This window comes from Callospermophilus lateralis, chromosome 13 (genome assembly GCF_048772815.1).
Source record: "Callospermophilus lateralis isolate mCalLat2 chromosome 13, mCalLat2.hap1, whole genome shotgun sequence".
NCBI lineage: Eukaryota > Metazoa > Chordata > Mammalia > Rodentia > Sciuridae > Callospermophilus > Callospermophilus lateralis.
This window is the reverse complement of record NC_135317.1, coordinates 55,282,106-55,308,811: the sequence shown is the minus strand read 5'-3', so window position 1 is coordinate 55,308,811 and position 26,706 is coordinate 55,282,106. Positions and strand designations below refer to the sequence as shown.

The following is a 26,706-nucleotide window of genomic DNA, read 5'->3' as shown; positions in this document are numbered from 1 at the left end:
AGTTTGTCTAAATGAAAGTGTATGTTATTAGCAAGGTCTTTGATAATAATAGTTGTGGAAGTTACCCAGGCCAGCACTGTTATACCATATCTGAAGCAGGTGATGGCTTCACCCAAGGCATATAATTTTTCCTGGTTATGTAGTAAGAATTCAGCGTAGCTCATTGGCCAATTTTATGCTTCTCAAATCTCCAGGAAAATTATTCCATATTGGTGATAAAATGGAAATAATCTTCATTGAAATTTATTTATTTTTATGTGGTGCAAAACCCAGGGCCTCGCATGTGCTAGGTGAGCACTCTATGGCTGAGCCACAATCCCAGCCCCCTGCTTCATTTTTTTAAAGAATATTTATTTTTTAGTTGTAGTTGGACACAGTAATTTTATTTTATTTATTTGTTTTCATGTGGTGCTGAGGATGGAACCCAGGGCCTCACACATGCTAGACAAGCACTCTACCGCTCAGCCACAACCCCAGCCCAACTGCTTCATTCTTAATTGGTGCAACATGACCTGGGCCTACAACATCATTGCATCCCTGGTGTGATGATCAGGTCAAACATGAACTTGGTGTGCTGTCTTAACATCATCTATATGAGGATGTATACTTTGGAATTCTAGCAAATGGGCAGATAATTTAATATTGTCTGTGAATGTAAACTATTTCTGATACTCTTCTCTCATTGGGATGGAAAATAACACATTTTCCAAGTTGACAGTTGCATAGCATATATCTGGAGTCTGACAAACTTGCCCTAGCAGTGTTTAACACAACTGGCATACCAGTTGCAATTGGTGCTACTACTTGATTAAATTTGTGGGAGTTGATGGTATTCTCCATGATTTACCCATTTTCTGTAGGGGTCAAGACTGGCAAGTACAAGTTGTCAGAGACCAACAACCTTATGTCTTTTAGGTCCCTAATTGTACCATTAATTTCTGCTACCTTCCTCTCCCTAGCCCCTGGGAAATAATAATGATTTTCTCATTTTGTCAAGTTGTGTGTGGGGCGGGGATAGAGATTTCCATTTGGTCTTCTCCACTGTGATTGCTCCTACTTCATAGACCAGAGTCCCTGTGGGGGCTTTACTCCAACTTCTAGGTATAACAATTCCAATTGTGCTGTTGAGACTGAGACAGTGACTCTTGTAGGAGAGAAGCCACTGTGGCTCTCATAGGCCCTAACTCTAAAGGAGAAAGTGATGACACTTAGGGCCTCTGAGTATTATCAACTCAGACCTGTGAATAATATTCATCAAAAATGTCTGGTTATTCCCTTTCCCCAATACAGTCACCTGAGTAAATGGTCATATGTTTTTGGGAGAATTTTCAGGTGCCTCCATTTATTTGCCATAGTGTTGCATAAGGCCCCTGCCATCTCTTCAGTCAATGAGTTCTGGATCTGAACTTTTACTCAGGTCTGGGATACTTTGCAAGGGACCATGACTTTTTATTGGGACAACTTTCCTGGGTCTCCTCTTCCATACCTTTTTAAAAAAATAGATGTTAATTAATAACCACATAGAATAACCAACAATTTTGGTTCTAACAACACCTCATTCTCTTGTCTTTACTCCTGAGCAGTCCCCATGGCTGCTCATGTCTTTATGGTAATGTAGGCTTTCTGAAAGTATAGCATCACTACCAGGCATCTCTTACCTGCCCATGAATATTAATGACACAGTTCTGTGACTACCTCTTCTGCAGTTATTCCTGACCTGCAGAGGAGAGCTAATACTAAATGTTTTAGTGATGCTTTAGGATCACAGGTTTTCCATATCAGAGCTTCCAACCTTCCCATAACATGCCTTGGCTGTGTTCAAACATTTCTGAAGCTCTGTGATGCCCAGGTCTTTAGTTTATTGTTCAATTATGTCTTCCCTTCCATTACTGATGATAATCTTTATAAGCTACCACTGAGACACTTGGTTCCTCTGCCTAGCTATTTACTGCTATGGTTCTCAGTAGTTTCTCAGCAATCTGCAAGTCTGGAAAAACTTGAATTTTGGTTTTCTTAGGCATATAATATTGTTATTTAAAAAGAATTTTTATCTTTCTCCCCCTACCAGTGTTTAGACTCATTATGATAATGTCAGAACTTTCAAAACAGAAAGGAGTAGCAGGTATCCCTATCTTATTCCTATTCCTAATCTGTAGATCTGTGGACAGGTCTGTGCCTTTGGAGTTTCATCTTGCCTGTGATCTATTCCTGATTGCCTATGCTGCAGATTTCAGACAATCACATAGCCAATTATTTTTCAATAAATCTCTTTGCATTCACACACACACACACACACACACACACACACACACACACCTCCTTCTGGTTCTGCTTCTGTGGTTGAACCCTAACAAATACAAATACAATAATATTTGGACAAATTAAGAAGTTTATGTTAAGCATTGAACTTAAATGTTGAAACTTAGGAAGAAAACTTAAAGTGCCAGCTACCTCGTTTTCAATATAATACTTTTACATTTCATATATGAATCTACCATGAGGAAAACTTCTGAAATCTGCTTAAGAAAGATTACTTCAATCCTCACACTTTTATTAAGTCCTTCATTACATTATATTACATTAATTACAAACATATAAAGTTTCATGCAATATAATATTTGACATTTACATTTTTTCAAATATTTAATTTATACTTAGGATTATAATAGCCAAACTTAATTTTTTAAAAATGCCATATAAGAGTATATAGAATATCTTTCAAATTAATACAAACACATTAAATATTTTAATTTAATAATATACTATATATAAAAATATTTCTGTTTATGGGTAATTTAAGAACACTTTTTGAGTTTTGAGTTTAATATTTTGGGCTTCTATTTAGTATTTTTGGTCAAACATACACTCTCAATATAGCCATGTATATTGTGCGCACACACACACACACACACACACACACACACATTCTTTCCTCATACACATATTCAGAATAAACTAATTTTTCTTTTGTTTTCCTGGTGGTTTGTTAAGTGGTTTATAAATATAGTATCTATAAACCCTCATATACTGGAAGTAGCTCAGAACTAGAATCGTGAAAAACAGTAGCATCAGGACAAAGAGGATAGATGCAACCAGATAGAAGCTTGGGCTGAAATAACAACAACAACAAAAAAATCATTAGAAGTCATTGTTCACACTTTCACTGTTAATTTACTCAGTCAAATAGTTTCTGAATAGCTTATTACTATGCCAATGACTGAGAACAAAGATCAATAAGACATAGTGTCTATCTTCAAGGTATTAAAGTGTTTGAGGCTGGGCCTGGGGTTATAGGTAGCGGGCTTGCCTAGTATGTGTGAGGCACTGGGCTCAATCCTCAGCACCACACAAAAATAAATAAATTTGAGGCTGACCAGGGAGAAAAATAATGTGATCAGTATGATAAAGCAGAGCATGCAGTTCTGTGGGAGCCATGCCTCACAGAAGGTCCTCTAGTGGAGGGCACCCTGGGAATGTGTGGGTAGGGGTGGATGAAACCTGGGCGTGAAGTAAGCATTGCAAGCAAAGTGAGAAGCATATGGAAGGCCATGAAAGTGTGAGGAAACCTTGAGACCACTCCTGGAACATTCTGGATAACTCAATTTTCTGGAACTCAGGTGCTGGGTAGTTAGAGATAGGTGGTAGGCAGGGGTCAGATGAGAAAGATAGTTTACATCAGGTTAGAGAGTGTGGATTTTAGTGGAAAGGCAAGAGGGAACTTCAGGGGGTATGACATAGGATTGACATTTTTAAAAGATGATTCTGATTGTAGCATGAAGAATGGATAAAAGGGAAGCCTGAGTGCAGAGACCGGAAAACCAGTTCTGAGATATCTGTAATAATTCAGTTATGATGTGGGTTTTAATTAGTGGCTGAAGAAATGGAGAGAAGTGGACATATGTTTGGCAGTTAAGTTGGATTGATCTCCATAATGGTTTAAGATGTGGTGTTTGAGAAACATGAATAAAGGATGTTGCTCAAGTTTAGGGATAGGTTACCAAGGGGATGGCATCACAACCCAAAAATAGAGAATCAAATGGAAGAGCATTTTTCTCCTCCTCCTTCTTCTCTCTACCCACCGCCCCCCTCAAAAAATTGGGTCTTGCTATGTTCCTGAGGCTGCTCTCAAACTCCTAGGCCAAGGGATCCTCTTGCCTCAGCCGCCTGAGTAGCTGGGACCATAGGTGCATCCTACCATGTCCAGCTCAGAGTATTTCTTGTGTGTGTGAATATGGCTGGTTTGCTTTGGGGAATTTTGAATTTAAGGTACCTGAAAGTCAGCCAGATAGGAGTGTGTGTGTGTGTGTGTGTGTGTGTGTGTGTGTGTGAGAGAGAGAGAGAGAGAGAGAGAGAGAGAGAGAGAGTGTGTGTGTGTGTGTGTGTGTGTGTGTGTGAGTGAATACATCATTTATTAAATGTTACTCTCAGTGGGTGCCAGATATGTGCCTCTTCACTCAGGACTCTACATGGGTGCCTCCCATAAGAGTAGATTTGCTTTCTATTTGGTGTCCTAGTATCTGAGGTTAGTTTTTTGTTCCCTTTTAAACTATAATTATCGTTATCAGTGTTACAGTTCCGTAAGTTCCCATAGCTGCCTTAGTCTGATCATTCTCATCTGTGGCTATAAACGTTACTGGGCTCTAGGGAATATATTTTTTTTTCCTTTAACAATGAAGAGATTCCAGACAGAGGGAATAACATGTGGAAAGTTCCTGCTATGGGACAGAGTACAGAGAAGGCTAGGGACTGAAAGAAGTTTGGTGGGTCTGGAGCTAAGTAAGTGCATGATCCAAGATAAGGAGAAGTAGTTAGTGGGTAGATCATGTGAGGCCTTCTAGACCATATGAAGGAATGTTACTTCTATAGAAAGAAACTTAATATTTTCAAAGTTACTACAATTAACATTTTGAAAATATTATTCTGTCTCCAAAGACGAGAAAGAACTAGAAAAAAGTAGGAGTGAATAAGGCGAGTTTGGTTAGTAGTCTATTTCAGAGATAATGGTAGTTTGGATTGGGGTAGTAGTGATGGTTAGTAAGAAGTGGATCTATTCAAGGCCTACTTAGGAGATTAAATGAGTGGGAGCTAATGGTGGTTTGAATATGAATGCTAGGTTTATCATTTTTGTTTTTGACTTGTAAGCTTACATAGTCAGATATACTATTTCCTGGAAGAGGGAAAATTGGAAAACAGGGTTGCCGCCTTGTTGAACTCCAGAGTGCACAATCAACACTGTAGGTTTTATGAATTAATCCTCCTGGAGCTGCACAAGGACAATCCACAGGACTGTGTGTGATGACCCAGATGGATCAGTTGCAAGGTGGGACAGATAATTGGGTAGGAGAGTGTGTGGTAAGATCATGAATTCACTTTTGGACATGTCCAAAATGTGATTCCTGGAAGGATGCTTTAGGAAACAGAAGAGTTACCAGTAATAACAGTGTCTAGAGTGGGACTATGGGAGCAGACAGCTGAGGTGCAGTAGAGGAGTAGGTCACCAAGCATGAGGAAAGGCCATGATGTTGAGCAGGATTGGTAATGTAGACACTGATGGTGGGGTTTATTATGGAGAGGAAATCAGTGTGACAGGGCCAGTTATTGATGAATGAAGGAGAATTTAGGGAGGACATAAACAATGAGCTGGGGCTATAGCAGAGGCCCTGAACCTCAAGGATAATGTGTGTTTGATGATGTTTTTCTGAATTTTTTTTAAAAACCAGGATAATGGTTTGGAAGAACTAATTAGTCCCTAAGGTACAAAGAGAGTGTAAGAAAATAGCATTACAAAGAAGGGCTGGAGGTGAAGCAGTATCCTCAGGAGAAGCCTGGTTTCACCTAAAGGGATAGAGGGAGGACTCAGAGGACAGTTGAGACTAGTTCAGTGGTGGCAATTTCAGAGGATAGAATGGAAAAACTGGGGAAACTGCTCACAGAAAGGGCTGTTTTACTGGAAGATGTTCACCCCCAGCTGGCCCCTGTCTGTCTCTGGTATCCTGTAGGGTCCAGGTGTTAACAGAGGCTAAACTATAGTTACTAACTTAGTGGACTATGCCACTCCCTATGCCACACCGGTATGCCTGGAATTCAGCTGCTTGAGGGTGAGAGCTGGAGCAAATGGGTTGACTTTATTCTTTCTCCTCTCTTCCCTTCCTCCCTTGGCTCCTTATTTTGTTGGTGGGTACTTAGGTGAACTACCACTCTTCATATTCAGCTAAATCAAACATGCCAATGTCATGAGGAAGAGAAGTCATTGTGAAGCAGTTATGTATGTTTCCCAAAGTTAAGTGAGAAATGACACTTGCTTTATCTCATTTACAGATTATTCATACCATTAGCCTTCCATGCCCATGAAACACTGAACCATCAGTAATACTAAAAGCAGGCCATAAATAGCTTCTACCTTGTGTGTGTGTGTGTGTGTGTGTGTGTGTGTGTCTGTCTGTCTGTGTATGTGTCTGTATCTGTATCTGTGTATGTATGTGTGCTGGGAATTGAACCCAGGGCCTTGCACATGCTAGGCAAGTGCTCTGCTGCTAAGATATATCCCCAGAATCTGTCTTCTACTTTAAATTAACATTTTACAAAAAAAAAAAAAAATCCCACACAAACAAACAAAAACACACAAAAGAAAACAACTCCCTATAATACCAGACCCAGGACAGAAGCAAAGTCATTTAATGTCCTAACTTAAATATTATGACTTTTTCTAAGTATCCTCTAAAGGAACTGGAACTGAGACCAGGCACATGCCTTTACTAGTTGTTTCCTGGATGCATCAGAATGACAGTCAGTGCACTATTTCCACTGCAGCATTTTACCACCTGCCAAGCAGGTGGAGTCAAGGGACATGTCTAATAGGAAGGCAGGGGCTACTGGGATTTTCCAGGAATTCCTTTCTGTTGTACCCATAGTACACACATATTGTTTTAGAAAATCATGTAAAGGCAGAGATATTAGTACTTCAGGAAAATAGCAAGTCTTTCACTTGGGAAGACAGACTTCACAGAGAGCCAACAACAATAACAACAAAAATCTAAATATAGATTTATAAACACTTCATTTGAGTTTTTTGTTTGTGGGTTTGTTTTTAGGATTAGGTTCAATTACATGTCATATGATATTTTGGATAATGGGATTTTAAGCTGGAGACCCTGATAAGTGATTGCTTAGGCTGTATTTTGGGGAATATTGGGGTGCCTTTCCTTTTTAGCCACCACTCATATATTTTAGAAATTCCTTCACTAAAGCCTCTTCTTACCTGGGAATCACGCCATAGGTCTCTATTGCAAATATAGCCATTAGATTACAGAAACTGCAAATCAGAAAAATAAATTAAGAAGTAATTAAATGCAATATACTTAAAACTTAAAATATAACTCTACAGTAATAATCAAATCATATATAATCTTAGTTAAGGTGTCATATTCTTTTTTAAAATTTTTAGTTATATGTGACAATTCATTTTAACATAATTATAAAAGCATGGAATATATCTTTTTCTAATTCAGACCCCAGTACCTCTTCTTCCTCTTCCCTCTCCATCCCCATTCCCTTTCCTCTATTGATCTTTCTGCCATTTGCCCATAATTATTGTTTTTAAATTAATTCTTGTGGATGTGCACGATGGTGAGATTCACTGTTTTGTTAAATTCATATTTGTACATTGGAAAGTTATGTCAGATTCATTCCACTGTCTTTCCTTTTTCCCTCCCTTTTCCCTTCCCTTCATTCTCTTTTGTCTAATCCTGTCTCAGCCTCCTGAACTGCTGGGATTACAGGTGTGTGCCACTGTGCCTGGCAGTTTTTTGAGTTCTTTATGTATCTTGGACATTTATGCCCTATCTGAGGGGCAGGTGGCAAAGATTTTCTCCCATTGTGTAGGCTCTTTCTTCATGTTCTTGTTTTTCTTTGTTGTGAAGAAGGTTTTAATTCCATGCTATCTCATTTATTGATTTTTGATTTTACTTCTTGTGCTTTAGGAGTCTTGCTAAGGTAGTCAGTTCCTGAGCAGATATGTTGGAGGGTTGGGCCTACATTTTCTTCTAGCAGTGCAGGATTTCTGGTTTAATTCCTAGTTCTTTGATTCACTTTGAATTTTGTACAGGGTAAGAAACAGGGGTTAAGTTTCAGTCTACTACATATGGATTCCCAATTTTCCCAGCATCATTTGTTAAAGAGGCTATCTTTTCTCCAAAGTATGTTTTGGCACCTTTGTCAAGAATGAGATAACTATTTACGTGGGTTTTTCTCTGTATCTTCTATTCTATCCTGTTGGTTTTCATGCTTGCTTTGGTGCCAATATCATGCTGTTTTTGTTACTGTAGCTCTGTAGTATAATTTAAGGGCTGGTATTGTGATGCTTCCTGCTTCACTTTTCTTGCTAAGGATTACTTTGTCTATTCTGGACCTCTTATTTTTCCTAATGAATTACATAACTGCTTTTTCTATGTATGAGGAATGTCATTGGACTTTCGATGGGAATTGCATTGTATTTGTATAGTGCTTTTGATAGTATGGATATCAGATATGAATAAATGCTCTAAATTCCAGGTAATATTAATTTCCAGGTGATGAAAAGTCTATCCCAGTCTACTTACATAGCTGTAGTCTCCAAACATTTAAAAACTTCTTCCTTCCCAAAGATTGGGCCTGAATCACACTCAAGAGGTACCACTGAACAGAGAGAGGTATGATCATTCATTTTGTTTTTATCACTAAACTTGATCTCCCACTCGCCATTTTTCAAAACTTCTAGAGGTTAGACACACATAGGAGGAGAGGATCAAAATTTTATGTGACTATTTTCTTGGCCAAAAGTACTTAGGTATCGAATGCTCAAATATTAGGTTTTTCTTTTGAGGAGAGAGAGAGCTAGCATTCCAACTTTTAACACATAGACTGGGTTCTTCAGACATTTTCATCTTGTAACTGAGAAGTGTCACTTAAAGTTCCAGGAGTCAGGTGATGCCTCCTGTATTTACCAATCACCCACCAATCATGGACTCCTATGTTTTTTTCCCCACACATTATTCTTTTGGGGTCACCTAACCCTTTATGTAGGCAGGGGTGGTGCCTTTCATGAGAGCTCAAGTATAGTTTCCTTTTTTTCTTTTTCTTTTCTTTTTTTTTTGGTGGGGGGACCAGGGATTGAACCCAGGGGCACTCAACCACTGAGCCACATCCCCAGCCCAATTTTGTATTTTATTAGAGACAGGGTTTCACTGAGTTGCGTAGTGCCTTGCCTAGGCTGGCTTTGAACTCATGATCCTCTTGTCTCAGCCTCCTGAGCTGCTGGGTTTACAGGCTTGTGCCACCGTGCCAGGCCCACTTTCCCTTTTTTTGAGACAGGGGCTCATTAAGTTGCCCAGGCTGGTCTCAAACTCCTGGGTTCAAATGATCCTCCTGTCTCAGCTTTCAGAGTAGCTGGGACTTCATGTGTACACCAGCATGCCTAGCAAAGTCTAATTTCCTTTAATGGTGTGCATATTTGAATCCATTGAAAGTGAACACTCCCCCCTGCCCCGCCACTTTGGTGAGAACCCTATATCTTTCCATCACATCACTCTTTAGCCTATTGTCTTCAAATTTTCTAGATCATAGTAAAAAGTAGTCCTTGTTTCCCCATTCACAAACCAAGAGACCCAGTTAGCTTCTCCATGTGGTTCTCTGAGGCCTCTTTTACTTGTGGAGAGTACCCACATGCAGGAAGGAGGCACAGCACTCAGAAAACTCTCTCCAGAGAAATTCTACTAGCTTTTCTTTTTTTTTTAAATGAAGTTGAATATTTTATTTCTTATTTTGTTGAAAGCTGTTGTTTCAGTGTATAAGAGTAACACCAGTAAATGCAGTACATTATAAAATTAAGACAGTATTGTTCTTCTGACACTATACAACACACACTTTCTTCCATGCCCAGTTTTTTTTTTTCTGAAGGAAGATCATTAAGTATATTGATCCAAATCCAGGGATGGGTGAAAGCAAGTTACAATATTATATTAGGCTTATAACAGGATTATCCTTGAGTTACATACTTTTTATAAGTAGTTTTTGCCACAGATAATTTCATGAATTCTGATATCAGTCTAATTCCTACTCTAAAAATAATAAGGAATTGTAAAAAAGATGCATATTGTGTTTATCTGCAGTCATTGAGAAGTTAAGGGGTATCTTCTTCCAGTAGCAGTGTTGAGAGTAGTTTTTTAAGTCTTCTATCCACCACTAATTTAAGACAACTGCAGAAGTTATAAACACTAGTTTCTTTAGGGTGCCATTTCCACTCAATAGATTTTATGTATTTCTCATAAGCTTCTTTGCTTACTAGGTCATCTAGTTCTGAAGAGTCACTCAGTGTCATCTTTATCAGCTAATCATCTTCATAGCAAGATTTGTTCACAAACCCTGGGTTTTCTGCAAGTGCCTCATTAATTTCAGTTACTTCTCCTGATAGAGGAGAATAGAGTTCACTGGCAGCTTTCACACTTTCCAAAGCACCAAACTCATCTTGTTTTTTCAATTTTGTCCCAACTTCAGGCAGACTACAGTAAACAACATCTCCCAGAGCTTCCTGTGCAAAATTGCTGATTCCCACTATTCCAATATCATTCCCTGTAGTTATCCATTCATGTTTCTCTGTGAATTTTCGCACGGAGAGCAGAGCGGGTCATGTGCTCAGCGCCCGCACAGCGCCACCCTCACCCGCCAGGGCCGCTGGTGGGCAGAGTGCAGCGGGCATAGGGGCTGCTCCAGGCTGCAGCAAGCGCGCACCGCGCCTCTTGCAGCGCCATGTCTGCAAGGGTCCAGAGGGTCGCCCGCTGCACCTCTGCCACCCTCCTAGCCTTTTTTATGAACTCCCAGTCTTTCAAATATATTGCAGGTTACTGGGGGAAGGAATCAGTTTGGGAACACTCTCTTCTAAAGTCCTGCCTTGGTGATTATGATTTTAGAATATGGGAAGAATTGACTTTGGGGTCTCTACCCAAACTATAAGACAGAGAGAATTGCATCTGAATTCCCAATTTACTGTGTTTTCCTATTAACTTTCAATTTTTTTTCTCTACAATTTTTTCTTTTATTTGAACAGCATACTGCTCTGTCCCTTTTTTTTTTATTACCCTCAATTCCTTAAGCATGTGTATCTCCTCAAATTCTTCTCTTCTCTCTTTATGATCTGTTAAATTACATGTGTTCATGGAATCACTATAGAAGATAACCATGTTTGTATTTTCAATGTTTTGTCATCAGCTCCCCCCCCCCCCACCACCACCACCTCCAGGCTCAAGTTAGAATTTTAAACTATTTATAGGATAACTTTCCTTACATAGTTCATTGCCCTTTTGTTATGGTTTGGATATGAGGTGTCCCCCAAAACTCCTGTGTTAATGAAGAAGGTGAAATTGTTAGATCATGAGAGCTGTAACCTAATCAGTGGATTAATCCACTTGATAGATTAATAATTTAAACGGACTAACTGGGTGGTAACTGTAGGCAGGTGGGTGGGGCTGGAGGAAATGGGTCATTCGGGAGATGCCTTTGTGGTTCATATCTTGTGCCTGGCTCCTCTGCCCTCTCTCTGCTTCCTGAACAGCTTTCCTCTGCCATGCCCTTCTGCCATGATACTTCATCTCATCTCAGGTCCAGAGTAATAGAGTCAGCCAGCTACGAACTGAGACCTCTGAAACCATGGTCCATAAAAAAACTTTTCCTCCTCTAAGTTGTTCTTGTTTGGGTATTTTGGTCACAGAGATAAAAACCTGACTAACACACTCCTCAAATTCAAAGTCAGAACACTTATTTTAATACCTCCCCCAAAGATAAATAATACCCATTACCTTAATGATCAAAGAATAGACCATTATTTAATCACCTGTCTAGAAAACTTGAAACCATATAGATTCTTTATTTTTCCTTCACTTCCCACATTAGGTCAAGATAATCACTCATTTTCTAATGTATGACACCCTAATTTTTTCTTCCATACTTCCTGTCACTAGGCTTTCCTTTAACTCTTGCCTTGGCAATATCACTTTTTTTCATTTATATGGTTAAAGTTTATTTTCCTTCTGCACCATTCTTTATTCTATTTCCAGGCTAAATTCTCCAGAATTTTCCCTAGTGAAGAAACTAAAGAAACTCCCTTGGATATGGGTTGATATTTACTTAAATATTATGAATTGCCTTAAAATTGTCCCCCTTTTTGCTTTCTACCTTCCTCTCAGGAAACTTTTCACATGACTTTATGACTCTGTGAACTGAAGATAATGTACAGTTAGCTTCATTTCATTATTAATGTAATTTGTTTCACCTGAAGTGTCTATTTTAGTCCATTGTCAATGTAAATTCTACAGATTCAGCATCCCTATTTTCAAAAACCCAAATCCGAAGTTTTCCAAAATCTGAAACTTTTTGAGCTTTGTCATGATACCACAGTGGAAAAGTCCACACCTGATTTCATATGATAGGTCAAAGTCAAGCTAGGTTAGACTAGTTTTTTTTTTTTTTTTTTTAAATATCCTTTACAATTGCTGCTGAAAGTCTAGATAAGCACAAACCTGATTTGGTTTCCACAGGTGGAAAAATTAGATTATTAATGGAAAGAAGGAAGATGAGTAGTTGAGAGTAAGAAAATGAATAAATGGGTTATGTAATGAGAGAAATCCAATATTATATGAACACTCTGAAAGAGATTCAGAGCAAGAGATGGCATTACTTCTTAGCTCGATTACAGCAGATGCCTGAAAGGATGAAGCTTTATGTTTGTTAAAACCACTCTTGTTTTTGGAACTCAGTAAATTGGACTAGAAGCCTGTAAACATGAGTAGTTTTACTCTGGAAGATTTATTCATACGATATGATGGGGATTTTAGTAATGCAGCATTGTTTTTCAAGGTGTATGTTCTTTTGATGTAAGGAATTCCTGTTTGAAGACTAGAAGGTAGCTGTGATATAATATTCCAATGTATTCTTCCCCCCCATGACCTGGCATACAACTCCTGGAATACTTGGAATCTTCATAATTATAAGTTGTCTTTTGATATGCTAAGGGGTTGATTGATGGTTGGCAGCCCCTGGGTAGTTTCAGGATGAATGTTCTTAACAGAAAGACCAAGGCCAAATTAGAGGGTTGGGACTTCTAATCTGTCCCCCTTCCATTCTCCAGGAAGGGAGAAGGACTGTAGGTTAAGTTGATCACCAATAACTAAGAATTTAATCAATAATGCCTATGTAATGAAGCCTTTGTAAAAGCCCCCAAAAGAATAAAGAGAACTTTCAAACATGTGGAGGTTCCTGGAGGGTGGTACACCCAGACAGCATGGAAACTCTACACCTGTTCCTACATGCCTTGCCCTGTGAGTTCTTCATCTGTATCCTTTGTAATATCCTTTACAACAAACCATTATTCATTAAAACAAAGCTAACAACAACAACTACAACAACAACAACAAAAAAACAACAACAACAAAATCTAACACTGGTCCAATACAAGCATTGTATAAAATTATAGTTCAGCTTATGTGCAGAGGTATATGTGAAATATAAGTTACTTTCCTAAAGTTACTTCCTAATGATAACACCTAAAACTTGGGTGTTATCACTAAGATTTTTCTGAAAAAAAAAAAAAGCAACCCCCCCCCCCAAAACAGAAATATGAAACACTTTTGGTCCCAAGCAGTTTGGATAAGGGCTACTTATCCAAAACCTGTTCCATTTCCTCCAGAAAATTTTCTTTTACTGCTCAAAATAACATTAATTTTTCCCATTTCTGAATTACTATTATGCCTGTTAACAATACAAATGATTATATTAGAAAATTTCTCATGAATTTTCTCTGTTCATCTCATTTGGTTTGCATGGGTACACTCACACTTGCTTCCCTAAGCAGCCTAAGTATTAGCACCTTGAAGGCTAGGTTTGCATTTATCTTATGTTTGGATCTATTGTGGCAGTGAGACACAGTAAAGTACTCAGAATGTAATTTTATTTTGTTTCATTTTATTTTAAACATTGTTATCAGTTATTGATGGACCTTTATTTATTTATATGTGATGCTGAGAATTGAACTCAGGGCCTCACTCATGCTAGGCAAGTGCGCTAACACTGAGCCACAATCCCAGCCCCCAGAATGTAATTTTAAATGGAGTGATTTAGTTAACATTTAACATAAAATCTCCTACCCCCATAGGATGTTGAATGAGATTGCTACAAAATGAAAAGGCAAATATAGAACTAGCAAGAATAACAACAATTGAATCTGTAGATGGCATCAAATTAAATCAAGAAAACAAAAAATTAATTTTGAGGAACCAATACTAAAACTATTGCAATAAAACATTTATATTCACCTGTAGTTTGGGTCCAGGATCTTCACACGAAATATATACATTCCAGAGTGGCCCATGGGCCAATATATGTGATTATTATTAGAACTGTTGATGATCTCATATGGTTGACTTAAGTCTCCTGGTTTTCCAACAGCATAAGAAAAACAGGTCCTATAGTTCTGAACAAGATACAAAGACAAAAATCCTAAGAACATTTTCTGACTTTAACGAACAAAATTATATTCTAATATATTTATTTTGAATAATTATTTAGAGGTGTAATGGCTAGTCTTGTCTATTCTACCATTGCAATGCTCTGTAGCATTTTTAGAGGCTACATTGGGAAAAACTTATGAAAAAGGAAACTTAGTAAGAGCAAATGCTACAATTATTTTGTATTTAAAAATACAAATAAATCAACAAAGCATAAAATCCTCCAAAGATTCTAATTTGGGATAGAAACTAATTTGCAAAGATACAATAGTGGAGTTGTTACATCCTTGGGTTCTTATCCTCCTTTGGGACTTCTATTTATTCCCATTATTATTAGTGTCTCTCTCTGGGGGGTATGTGTGTCTCAAGATAGACACTAAAAACAGTACTCCCCCCACCCCCATTCCTGGCTTCCCTTTTCAAAGCACACATGAAACAACCTATAATGTATATCCTTGTTTCTGCATTCTTTTTGTTTTGTTTTATTTTATGGTGCTAGGGATTATACCTAGTGCCTCATGCACGCTAGGCTATACTCTACCTCTGAGCTACACTCCCAGCCCTTGTTTTCTTAAATTTTATTTTGCCAATTTGCCTAAGCTGGCCTCAAATTTGCCATCCTCCAGCCTAAGCCTTCTGAGTAGCTGAGATTACAGGCATCCACCACCCATGTCTGACTGCTTCTGAATCCCTTTGGGTCCTGTGTGCTTTCAAAACCTACATAAAGTTCTCTTCTACCACTCCTGCTCTCTGGAAACTTCTTGTTTGAAGGAAACAAGAAACTTTAGTTTGAATGTGTATCCCAAAGTTGGAAACCTGATCCCCTAATGCAAAGGTGTTGGGAGGTAGGGATAATGGGAGGTGTTTGGGTCATGGGGGTACCTGGCTCATGAATGGATTAATGTAATTATGGTGGGAGTGGTTTTGTTATCCAGGGAGTGGATTCCTTTTATAAGAATGAGTTTGGATGCCTCTTGCTCACTGTCTTTCTTGACCTTGACCTCTTCTTTGCCCCCTCACCCTGAACCTTCCACCTTTGATGCTATAAGAAAACCCTTGCAGGATGTTAATGCTATGCCCTTCGACCTCCCAGTCTTCAGAAGTGTGAGCCAATAAAATTTTCTTTATATTAATTACTCAGTTATAACAGCACAAAATGTACTAAGAGAGTGACCTTTTTCTTTTCTTTTTTTTTTTCTACTCTTCTTAAAGTATTTCTCTTGGATGAATAATTTCCCAGTCAACTGATCAGTCAGCTCTTACACAGTCTCAAAAGAACTTCCCCATGGCAACTCCATGTTATGATTAGATGGTGTTAATGATAAGCTTTGGAGTGAAACTTACTGCTTTATCTCCAGGCTGGCACACAGTAGGTGGCATATTTGTTGATCCTTAATTTGAAATGCTGTTAAAGTGTTTTATTTTGTTTTTAAATATTCAAGAGCTAGGTCTGCAGTCTGTGCCTGCAACCTCTTTCTCTGGACTTAGGTTGAATGACCTCTAATAATAGGTGTCTTAGGTTGGCTCTATCCATCCACTCAGAAACTTTCTGTGAGTGCTATTTGTTCATGGCTATTTGGTATGCTAGGCAACCATGCCCTAGTTTCTCTGGAGACCTTTCTATCAACTATGCCTCCTGGAGAGTTTTCTCAGAAAAAAAAAAAAAAAAAAAAGGAAACTGCTTTATTCAAGTGTGAGGTACAATTCTGATTATGTCTATTCTTACTTCCCTGGATATCATGAAACTATGAGGATATGGATACTTTATCCTATTTATTGATACCTCCATTCTAATAAGCAATTATTCTTCATTTTTTTTCAAGGAAATAAAATTGTTTATCAAGGTCTGCAGCTAATTTAACAGTACAACTTTAATTAAATGAGAATTCTAGCATCACCTCTTCCTGAGAGTAACATTTATGGTATTTGCCCCCGTCCCCTCCCTGCTTTTGTCTGCCCACAGTCATTATCAATAGAACATTGATTCCTTTTGGATGCCACTAGAGTGGGAGGGTAATTCCAAGTCCTTACCTTTCATTATAGAAGCTGACAGGCACATATTCTTACCCCTAGGACTTCGCTGGAATGGGGTAGTACAGGAATTTGAATTAAAAATGAGGAGATGCAATGGGAGTAATGTTTAGAGGTAATTCATCCCAGTGGAAGTGCCCTAACCAGGTTGAAAGAATTGTTTGAAGAAATGAAATTTGAGACTAAAATGCATTTCATGCAAGAATGCAATGGGTTAAGTCACTGAGTTAAAAGTAAACGCACAGGCTATCAGGGTGATGTTGAGAAGATTGCTTACCATTTATATTCCAGTAATGACAAGTATGAATTGAGCCAAGAACAGTTTGATTAAATGGAGCAGAAGGTCCAGCTGATGCTCAGCTGTGCATATACCACTGGCTGGATGTCTTGGCTGTAGTTTCCCTCTTCATGTTAATGATATTGTGATATGAAAGATCAGATGAAATAAACAGCAATCAGGGGCAGAGAACGCATATGTTCTACTTCCACTTTGAGAAAGGTCTGGGAAAATCTTGGAAGATATTTGCATGATAAACAAAGGATGAGATCACAAGGGGAACAGAAACAGGTTGTGCACAAGAGAGTTGTATTGAGCTGTACTGTCAAGAAATTTTTGGACAAAACAGATCTGTTATATATTGTCTGGTTTTAGCTAAGAGTCACTGTAAAGAATCCAAATGTTTTGTGCCATAACCCACCCTGACTGGTGGTAATTTTTCCGGGAAGGAAACACTAAGGAAGCAGACTCTACAAGTTGGCTTCTGCACAGGGTAGTGTGAGCTGCAGAAGCTCTGAGAACACAGCCTGAACAACCTGTGCTGAGCTGGGGTGAGGAGTTAATTGTCACTGAGTGCCTGGAATACCAATTATCAGAACTAACCACACAGGGAGGAATTTTTGAAGGGATGCTGCAAATAAGCTAGTGAATCTTTACTTTGATGGAAGACCAGATTTGGGTGTGGGGCCCTAGAATCAGGAGCCTCAATGGGTACAAATCATGATTAATTGTTCTAAGGTTTAGATAAAGATTGAAAAGGGTGTCAATCTATGGATTTGCCATGAAGATGGGTGAATAGCAGGTAAATGCTATTACAGACTAGCTTATATACGAAATGGTTCCAGCCTTTTATGTACTTAAGATTGCACCCAGGGCTGGGGATGTGGCTCAAGTGGTAGTGCGCTTGCCTGGCATGCTTGCGGCCTGGGTTCGATCCTCAGCACCACATACGAACAAAGATGTTGTGTCTGCCGAAAACTGAAAAATAAATATTGAAATTCTCTCTCTCTCTCTCTTAAAAAAAAAAAAAAAGATTGCACCCAAAAAAAGACTGCTGTGTTTCTACAAGAACTGAGATGATTCTCATTCAGAGAACAACCATGTGCCTCGTAAATCTTTTGGGGTCAGAAAGTTTGCACTTTCATCTATCCTGGGTCATGTTATTTTATCATATATTATTATTATAAACTTTGAATAAGTAACACTTACTGGATTTACCTGGTGGCATTTATTTCTTATTCTTTTCTTATTTTGCCTACATTTTGACATTCATCCATACAATGATATCGTGGATATAATATTCTATTTTTAACTCTGCTAAGTTTTGAAGGTAGCTAGGAACAAAGACTGTGATTCTCTGGTATTTACAGCAATCTCTTGTATAACTCCCTCTTTTCATACACTTATGTATTTACCGTCTGGTTTGTGAATTCCTTTTTAAAGGTGGGTATTGCAATCACACTGAAAATTCCTCTGCTTCCCTTCCTAGCAGGTCACTTTCTTTTATATAGGTGGGTCATTTTATAATTATTTTAATCCTAAGTGTCACTGCTAAAATTCTTAATTTTGTTCAATTTAATGAAGTATTATTATGTCTTAATAAAATGCAAAGATAATTATTTTTAAAAAATACATCTTTTACCATTTCTTACCTTTGTCTACATTTCTACCATTGCAATCTCTAGCACATTTATAAAATAATGTTGGGTATAGATTAATGAAAAATAAGTGAAGGTCTCATTATTTTCTGATGTCTATTAACTGGAAAAATACAAAACAGCTTATATTTTTTGATGAAGGGTTCTTCTGGGTCAACATTAGACTATCAAACTTCTTGTTTTACCAATTTGGTCAAAATAGGAGCCCATGAACATTACTGAAAGAATATGTGACCCTTGCTAAATTAAGTTCATGAACTAGACATACATAATCCTAACTAAGCATTGCTGATAAGGACTTAACTTACCTTGTTTCATTACATGTATTTTTTTTTTTTTTGTATATAGACATCTCAGAGTCTATACGGCTTCTAATTCCCTACTGTGTTATTTAATAATGGGATACTGATACCTACTACTCTTTTTTGTGTCACACCTGATATTCCCATTATATTATTAGATTCTTCTTGCTCCAAGTTATTGTCATTTCCCCCTTCTTTTTCATTTGAAATCTCACTTAATCAATGTCCCCTTGTCTTGTGAATTGTACTCCATTTCTAGCCAATGACTTCTCAGTCTATTATTTTCAGCCATGGTCAAAACTCAAGATCCATCCTATATTATATGTTTGTAGCCAGCAACTCTGAACCTATTTTCTCCCTTTACTTTCTTTCTTAATCTCCAACATTAACTTGGAAGAATCTGTGAAAATGACATTTTTGTTTACGCGTCTCAGTTTGCAAACCCATTGCACTCTCCTCTGAGAATTCGCAATCCCTAGGGCTACTTTTATGCAAGTGTCATCTATTCTTGCAGAAGCAGGACTGTGTAGCAGTCAGTGAAGCCTCAAAAATTGTAAGGTTCTCTATTTCATTTTAGGCATACATTTAAGGAAAAAGCACCCCTGATCGCCCTGTTGACTTAATATATAGTGATACCCTTCAGATAGAGTAGCCTTGTTTACCGGCATGTAACTAGTCTTTGCATGTACCTGCTTTCTGTAATACACACACACACACACACGTACACACACAAACACACACTGAATCCATCCTTTTTGAGGTGAACTTTATTTTTCACACAGCAGAACTGAACATTTAGGGCCTGGACTGGGCCCTCCAAAATCTTTCTAGATTATAAACTACTATTTCAATGTTTTCTTTAATTAGTTCCCAGAACATTGGTATTACCTGGGAACTTGTTAGAAATGCAAATAATTTGGGACCCACCTCCTACTGCTAATCAGAAAATCTGGAGGTGGGACCAAGCAATCTACTTTAATAAGTCCTCCGGATGATTCTGATATATACTAAAGTTTGAGAGCTAAGCACCATTTCATGCTGATTGAGGCAAACTCCATGATTGTTAATTACCCAGCTGGCTCATTGCTTCCGTGGAGTATGCTATTTTCACAAAATCTTAGAATGTTTAGGTGCCCATTGTGAGAATTTTGAGGATAGAGAAAGTATCATTTACATCCATCAGTTTCATACCTCTGGAAACCTTTCAATCAAAAGTCAGGAGGATAAGTTTTATTTAAATTGGTTCCATTACTAGTTTAGTTGCTTATGATGTTTGAGTAGAATGAAATCTTTGCGACGAGAAGATGATCTATAGTTAATTCATTAGATTTATAAATATGTATTGAGCCACTGTAATGGGAAAGATGCTGGGATACAGCAGTGTAAACAAAATTCCTTTCCCTCTTGGGGCTAACTTTCTTGTTGGGGAGCCAGATAGTAAGATACAAAAGTAGGCTGTATAATGTTGTAGGGCAGGTCCAAGATGGCTATAGGATCCCTTGCTGAGGCTTCCTGCTGGCTGTTTTTAGTATGTAGCCAAGGTCATGAATACTCTGATTCAGCATATGTACTCAAGGTCATACACATTTGCTTGTGAGCAGGTGCTCACTTATGTAAACTGTTATGCCTTCTTTGTCTGGCCTGCACATGAAAAAGGCTTTTGGAATGGTTGGGGATGGGATGCTGACTAGAGGCACCTCTGAATAAAGCATGTCTACCAACCCAACTGTGCCTAGACTCCTTTTTCAACTGCTGGAGCCCCAGACTTTCCTTTTCAGGTCTGAGCCTCAACCAGACAACTGGCATAGTCAGCAGGATCTTCTGCTGGTGAGAGATGCATCAACTCTCTCAGACAGAGGAACCTGAGGCTCCTGAACAGCGTGTAGCACTTGGTTGCCACAGTCCTATTAGAAAGGAGTCCTGTGGAGAGTTGGGATATGGTGGATGTGTTCCCTATGAGCATAGAGAAGGTTTTACATGCAGTTAGCTCTTGCTATAAGCAAGCAATCAGAAGACAAGTGGATTAAGTTTTTCTGATTGCCCTGTGATGAACATGGACCCTGCAGAGTGGGCTGTGAATGGACTGGTGGAGCCCAAGATCTGCCCGGCCAAGGAGAAAGGTGGCAGTGGTGGTGCAGACTGGATGTAGAAATGGCCTAAGGAGCCACACAGATGACTGCTGGGGCCATGAATGTTTCTTATAACTCTGAAAGCAAAAACTTATGCAGCTTTATGAGAGACTGCCAAAAGTAGGGAGCTACAAGATAAAGAATAGGCCTTGAAAACTGGAGTGTGGTCCCTGGAGGAGGATCTCAGTACTTTGAAAATACCCCTCAGCTTTCCTCATACAGATTGAGTAAGAAGACTAAGAAGACGAGGAGGAGGGGGCCTAACACCTGCAAGCACAGCCTGTGGTAATGCATAAAATGAAAACAACAGCAGCCAATGGCTCCCCTGGGCCGCCACTGGTAGGGCTGGCCCGGGTAACCAAGTTCACTGTATTTCTGCCTGTCAAGCAGAGTTGGTGGACTTAGGAAAATAATTTGGGCAGAGATAAGGAGAGCCCCTGGCTGCTTTGTTACTATGCCTGTGAGATTTAGGCACATTATGTGTAGTGCCTTAAAAATGGGAGGTTAGAAATTCTCCTTGCAGCAGAGGTTATAAAACAGTAAATGCCAACGAGGCATTTAGAGGGGCCAAGAGAGCCCAGATATGCTAGGAGTCAGCAGGAACAAAAGACTTCAAGAGGTGCTAGGGCCTGTAACTTAGGTAGAACCAGAAACCTCCATAATTTGGAGGTAAGGCACCTATCCTGTGTAGTGGTCAGTACACTGATAGTTTCAGCCATGGAAAACTGTCTTGTGGGCAATGGTGGCTGTGGAGCCAAAGACAGATACTATCTGGTTTAATACCAGTACAGGACAAAATAGCCAGTGAGCGTAGCTACATTCTGTCTGGATGATGGTAACAAATGAAGTATCCCCCATAGTGATAGGTACTGACAGCTGTGCTGTGTACTGGGGGCAAGTTCTATGGTGAGAGCTCTGGGATCTAGGCCACCAGGAACACAAGGGGCTATAAAGCATGTTATTGGTCCCCTAACTATCCTGGGGAATGATGAAGCAGATGTTTTAGCTAGAGTACAGTGGTTAGAATGGGTACTTCCCATTGACCTACTGGCTTACACCACTTACAGCATGCAGATGTGATAAACATGTGGAATGAAGTCAAATAATGGGGCCTGCCTTTAATGTGGAATGCTCTGGTGGAGGCTTGCTAGGCATGTGGTTTGTGCTTAGGAACATCCACACCCTTGATGCTTTGGAGCTGCAAATGGCCCAGTAATGCATGGCAGGCTGACTACCTCAGCCATTTATTGAAGTCAGAGGAGGCCATGTTTGCCTTGACAGCAGTTGGTTTAGCCACAGGCTTGTTGCTTGCCTGACTTAGTAGCCAAATGAATTAGCTTACTATGATTTGTGTCCCGACAATGTTAATGGCCTTGTAAGACTGGCCTGTCACAATAGAAATGATCAAGGTACCCATTTCATGGGTCAGGATATAAAGTAATGGGCAACTCAGTTACAGATTTAATGGAAGCTTCCCATCCAATATCAGTCACAGGCTGAAGCATGATAGAAAGATATGATTGCCTGCTTAAACGAGGACTTAGGAGTTCAGTCAACCCACCTTTTATGAAGGGTGGGTATAGTCTCTCTTCACAATTGTGTGAGCTCTGAATGAGCATCCCTGATGAGGGGAACCAACTCCTGTGGAGGCTTTGTTTACACCACACAGTGACCCTAATACAGGTCCAGGTGACAACAAAGGATGTTATACTTAAGCCTGGGTTTGGGAGGCAGGGGATGTTCTTTTACCTGCTCACATTGGATTAAATAGGGGGTAAATTGTGAACTGGATATGGTCCTGGCAATAAAGCTCCCCCACTTTGTTGGATAGCCCTGTTAGCCCCATAGGAAAAGGGGTTGGGTGTGATCTTGTGACACCATGGGTGATTAGTGAATGCCACCTGCCCCGCACATATGACTTGGCCAGGTCCCACAGATGAGACAGATTTTAAAGGGCATTTTAAAAAATTTTTCCTTTGGCCATTAGGGGTTCCCCAGTGCTGGTGCACATAGGACCTGTTGAGGACAAAGCTGTATGAGTGTGGTAACACCTGCCCAGCAAAGCCACCTCAGGCAGCATTTGTGCTTTCCTGGAACTGAAAACTGGCACGAATTCTCCTTGAAGGATATGATTTATCTGTATTAGTACCTGTAACTTTGTCCTTTTGTCCATAGGTATGTCTTTGCCAATACTATTGGGAACTGGGCACACGCTTACGCCAGAATAGCACACATCTCTGCCTGCTGGGTATGATTAAAGTTCCTATGAGTTCTATTGCTAGAGTACCCTGGTGAGTCCAGATTATGTCCCTTGATGGTTGGATGTGCCTGGGAAAGACTTGCATTGTCACTTCACTATGGGATGGAATTGGTAATGGTTGTTAGTATTCCTAAGTACAGCTCATATTGCTGTTGTGGCCTATGGATGCAGGATTCTGCCCTCCTTTCTAAGGGATCATTGCAGAAGACATACACATATAGATTGTATGGCAAGGAATATTAAAGGGGTGGATTATATGGCAGGCCCAAGATGGCTGTAGTTAGGCTCCCTCACTGAGGCTTCTGGAAGGCTGTGCTTTAGTATGTAGTCAAGGACATAAACATTTGCTTGTGAGTACTTTTGTAACCTATTGGCAATGTGCCTTCTTTGCCTGGCCTGCATATTAAAAGAGACCTATGGAAATGGCTCAGGGGAATGGGAGCTGGTAGGGGATGCTGCTGTCTCTGAATAAAGCATGTGTGCTATCCCAACTGTACCCTGTATCTTCTTTCAGCTGTGGGAGTTCCAAACCTTCCCTCCTGAATCTGAGTCTCAACCTGACAAATGTGTCAGAGAGTTGTAAATGTTCATCATATTAAAGAAAATAGGGAAGGGAAACATAGGTTGTCATGGGATTGATTTCAGTAGGGTATCCAAGTAAGTCCTTGTTGACTACTTAATTTTTAAATAAAAAAATAAGTGATCCCCAGCATGGCAGTGCTGGTGGGAGACAGGTAAAGGAGGTAGGTTGTCTTTTTTTGCGGGGTGGGTGGGTACCGGGGATTGAATGCAGGGGCACCAGACCACTGAGTCACATCCCCAGTCCTATTTTTTATTTTATTTAGAGACAGGGTCTCACTGAGTTGCTTAGTGCCTTGTTTTTGCTGAAACTGGCTTTGAACTCGCAATCCTCCTACCTCCGCCTCCCAAGTGGCTAGAATTATAGGCATGCAATACAGAATTGACAGAAGATAAAACAAATTAAAATGTTTTTGAAATAAGAGAAAAATAGATTCAAAGCAAATTAAAATCCAAAGTGTTTCCACAAAGATTTTGTTAAGGGCAAATTTGTGATTCCAGATAGATGTTTTTCTTACCTCTGGTCCCCACACATCTTCTAATGGGACGTCCTTGTTAAGCTCTGTCATTGTCTTCCATGTCTGTGCTTCATTTAAACAACCACTCTGTCAAAAGATGTCATATATATGGATATTTTAGTTTTCATTGTCAATTTATTCCTAAGTATCTAATATATTGTGATGCCACTGAAAATTTTATGTTTTTAAAACTTGCATTATGTACATGCTTGCTGATGTACAAAGGAACAACTGACTTTAGTATTCTGACCTTGAGTTGAAAGAATTTCTTAAACTCACTTGTTAATTCTGATTGTTTCACATGAACCTTTGTGCTACCTGTGAATATGACAGTTTTCTCCCTCCTTTCCAATTCTTATAAGTTTTATTTATTCTTTGCTGCTTATCCTTTACCATATTTCAAAGATTTCCAAGAATAAGTTATATAAAAATGGTGGCATAGTCACCCTAGTTTCATTCCTGATTTCAGAGGGAGGCATTTCATCTTCACCATTAATATAATGTTTGCTATAATTTTTAAAAAATTGTATTTTATTCATTTTAGTTGTTGATGGACCTTTATTTTTTATTTATATGTGGTGCTGAGAATTGAACCCAGTGCCTCACACATTTGAGGCAAGCGCTCTACTACTGAGCCATAACCCCAGCCCTGCTATAATTTTTTAACCTAAATTTTATTAGGTTAAGAAAGTTATTATTAATTTTCTAAGATTTGTTGTAAAAATAATGTTATGTGTAGATAATAAATTCTTAATTGCATAATTTTTCATCAAATATTACAATGATCTTATGCTCTTTCTTCTTTATGCTGTTAATACATTGAATTTGATATACCAAATCCATTTTCAAATGATATAGGATCCATTCATTTATTTTTGAAATAAATAACATTTGGTCTGGATGTATTATTCTTTGATATATTTCTGGGTTTGATTTACTAATGTTTTGCTTTGGTGTTTTGTATGCGTGTTTATGAGTCAGACTGATCCATAATTCTCTCTTATTTTAAGATTCTTAGCAACTCCTTGTGGTTTCACAAAATGAATTGGAAAATCATCTCCAGCTCCCATTCTCTGGAAAAGCTTTTATAAAACTGAAGAAATTTTCCTTAAATGTTTGATAGATTTCATCAGAAAAGACTTATAGGCTTGAAGTTTTCTATTTTTTTTTTCTTGTAACAGAAGATATTTTAGTAGGTTGTATTTTTAAGGCATTTGTCTATTTTATCTACTTGTTCTTGTAAGATTTGTTGACATAAATGTTTACAATAACCTCTAATACATTTTTAATGTTTATAGAATTTGTAGAATTTTCATTTTACTCCTTATATCGGCTACTCATAACCTTTTCTCCATTTCTGTTGGTGAGTTAATTTTATTAGTTTGTTCAAAGAATCAATTTTTGGCTTTGTGGCTACTTTATCTTATATTTGTATCTATTAATTTGTGGGTTTTCCCTTTTTTTTCTTTTGGTACTAGGAATTGAACCCAGGTGTGCTTAACCACTGAGCTACATCCGCAGCCCTTTTTATATTTTTATATGGAGACAGGGTTTCACTGAGTTGCCTACTGCATTGCTAAGTTGCTTAGGCTGGCTCAAGGTCCTTTTGCCTCAGCCTCCTTAGCTGCCGGGATTACAGGAGTGTACCACCACGCCTAGCTTAATTTGTGTTTTTAACTTTATTATTTTTTTTCTTTTACTTTCTTTGAGCTTAACTTTCTAATGTTTTTCTAACTTCTTGATGTGACTGTTTAATTTCTCAGATTTTCATTTCTAATACACATACATAAGCCTATCCATTGTCCCTTGCACATGACTATAGATAAATCCAGTGAGTTTTGATATTTGCTATTTTCATTATCATTAACTCCCAAATATTTTCAATTTCCATGTATTTTCTGATGTCTGGTTTATTTCATATGTATGGAAATTTCTAATTCTTTTTTGTTATTGATTTCTAGTCAGAATATATACTCTATAATTTCAATCTCATTAAATTTCTTGAGATTTACTTTAAATTAACATATGGTTAATTTTTACAAATGATTTGTGGGTGCTGGAAAAGAACATGTATTTTGAAATAGTTGGTACAGTGTTTTAGTCTATTAGGACAAGTTTGTTAATCATGTTGTTCAAATCGCCTCTATTTAAATTTTTGTTCTCCCATGCTGCAATAGTTACTGAGAGAGTTGGGTTAAAATTTCCTATGATGTTGTGGATTTGTTAATTTCTATTTCTCTCAATTTTCTATTTATATGTTCTAAAGTAATATAATTATAAATGTAAATAAAAATTATACATCTCAATTATAATTGTTATAGATTCCCGGTGAGCTGAATAGCACCTTGGTAGAAGTCTGGTGCAAATCTGGTGTAAGCCTAGGTGCAAGTCTGTTCATCACAAATTTTCTCAATTTTTGTC

The 26,706-nt window shown here is 38.5% G+C and overlaps 1 protein-coding gene across 1 annotated transcript in view; it reads right to left on the bottom strand.

The window, feature by feature from the left end:
• Positions 1–2,955: 2,955 nt before the first annotated feature.
• Positions 2,956–26,706, bottom strand: part of Catspere (catsper channel auxiliary subunit epsilon) — a 175,712-nt gene continuing 151,961 nt past the window's right edge. The window contains exons 20-23 of the mRNA XM_076872903.1: positions 24,286–24,372; positions 14,340–14,497; positions 7,259–7,312; positions 2,956–3,109 (exon numbers count right to left, since the gene is read on the bottom strand). Coding sequence (XP_076729018.1) covers positions 2,956–3,109; positions 7,259–7,312; positions 14,340–14,497; positions 24,286–24,372 — 453 coding nt within the window. The remainder of the gene's footprint in view (positions 3,110–7,258; positions 7,313–14,339; positions 14,498–24,285; positions 24,373–26,706) is intronic.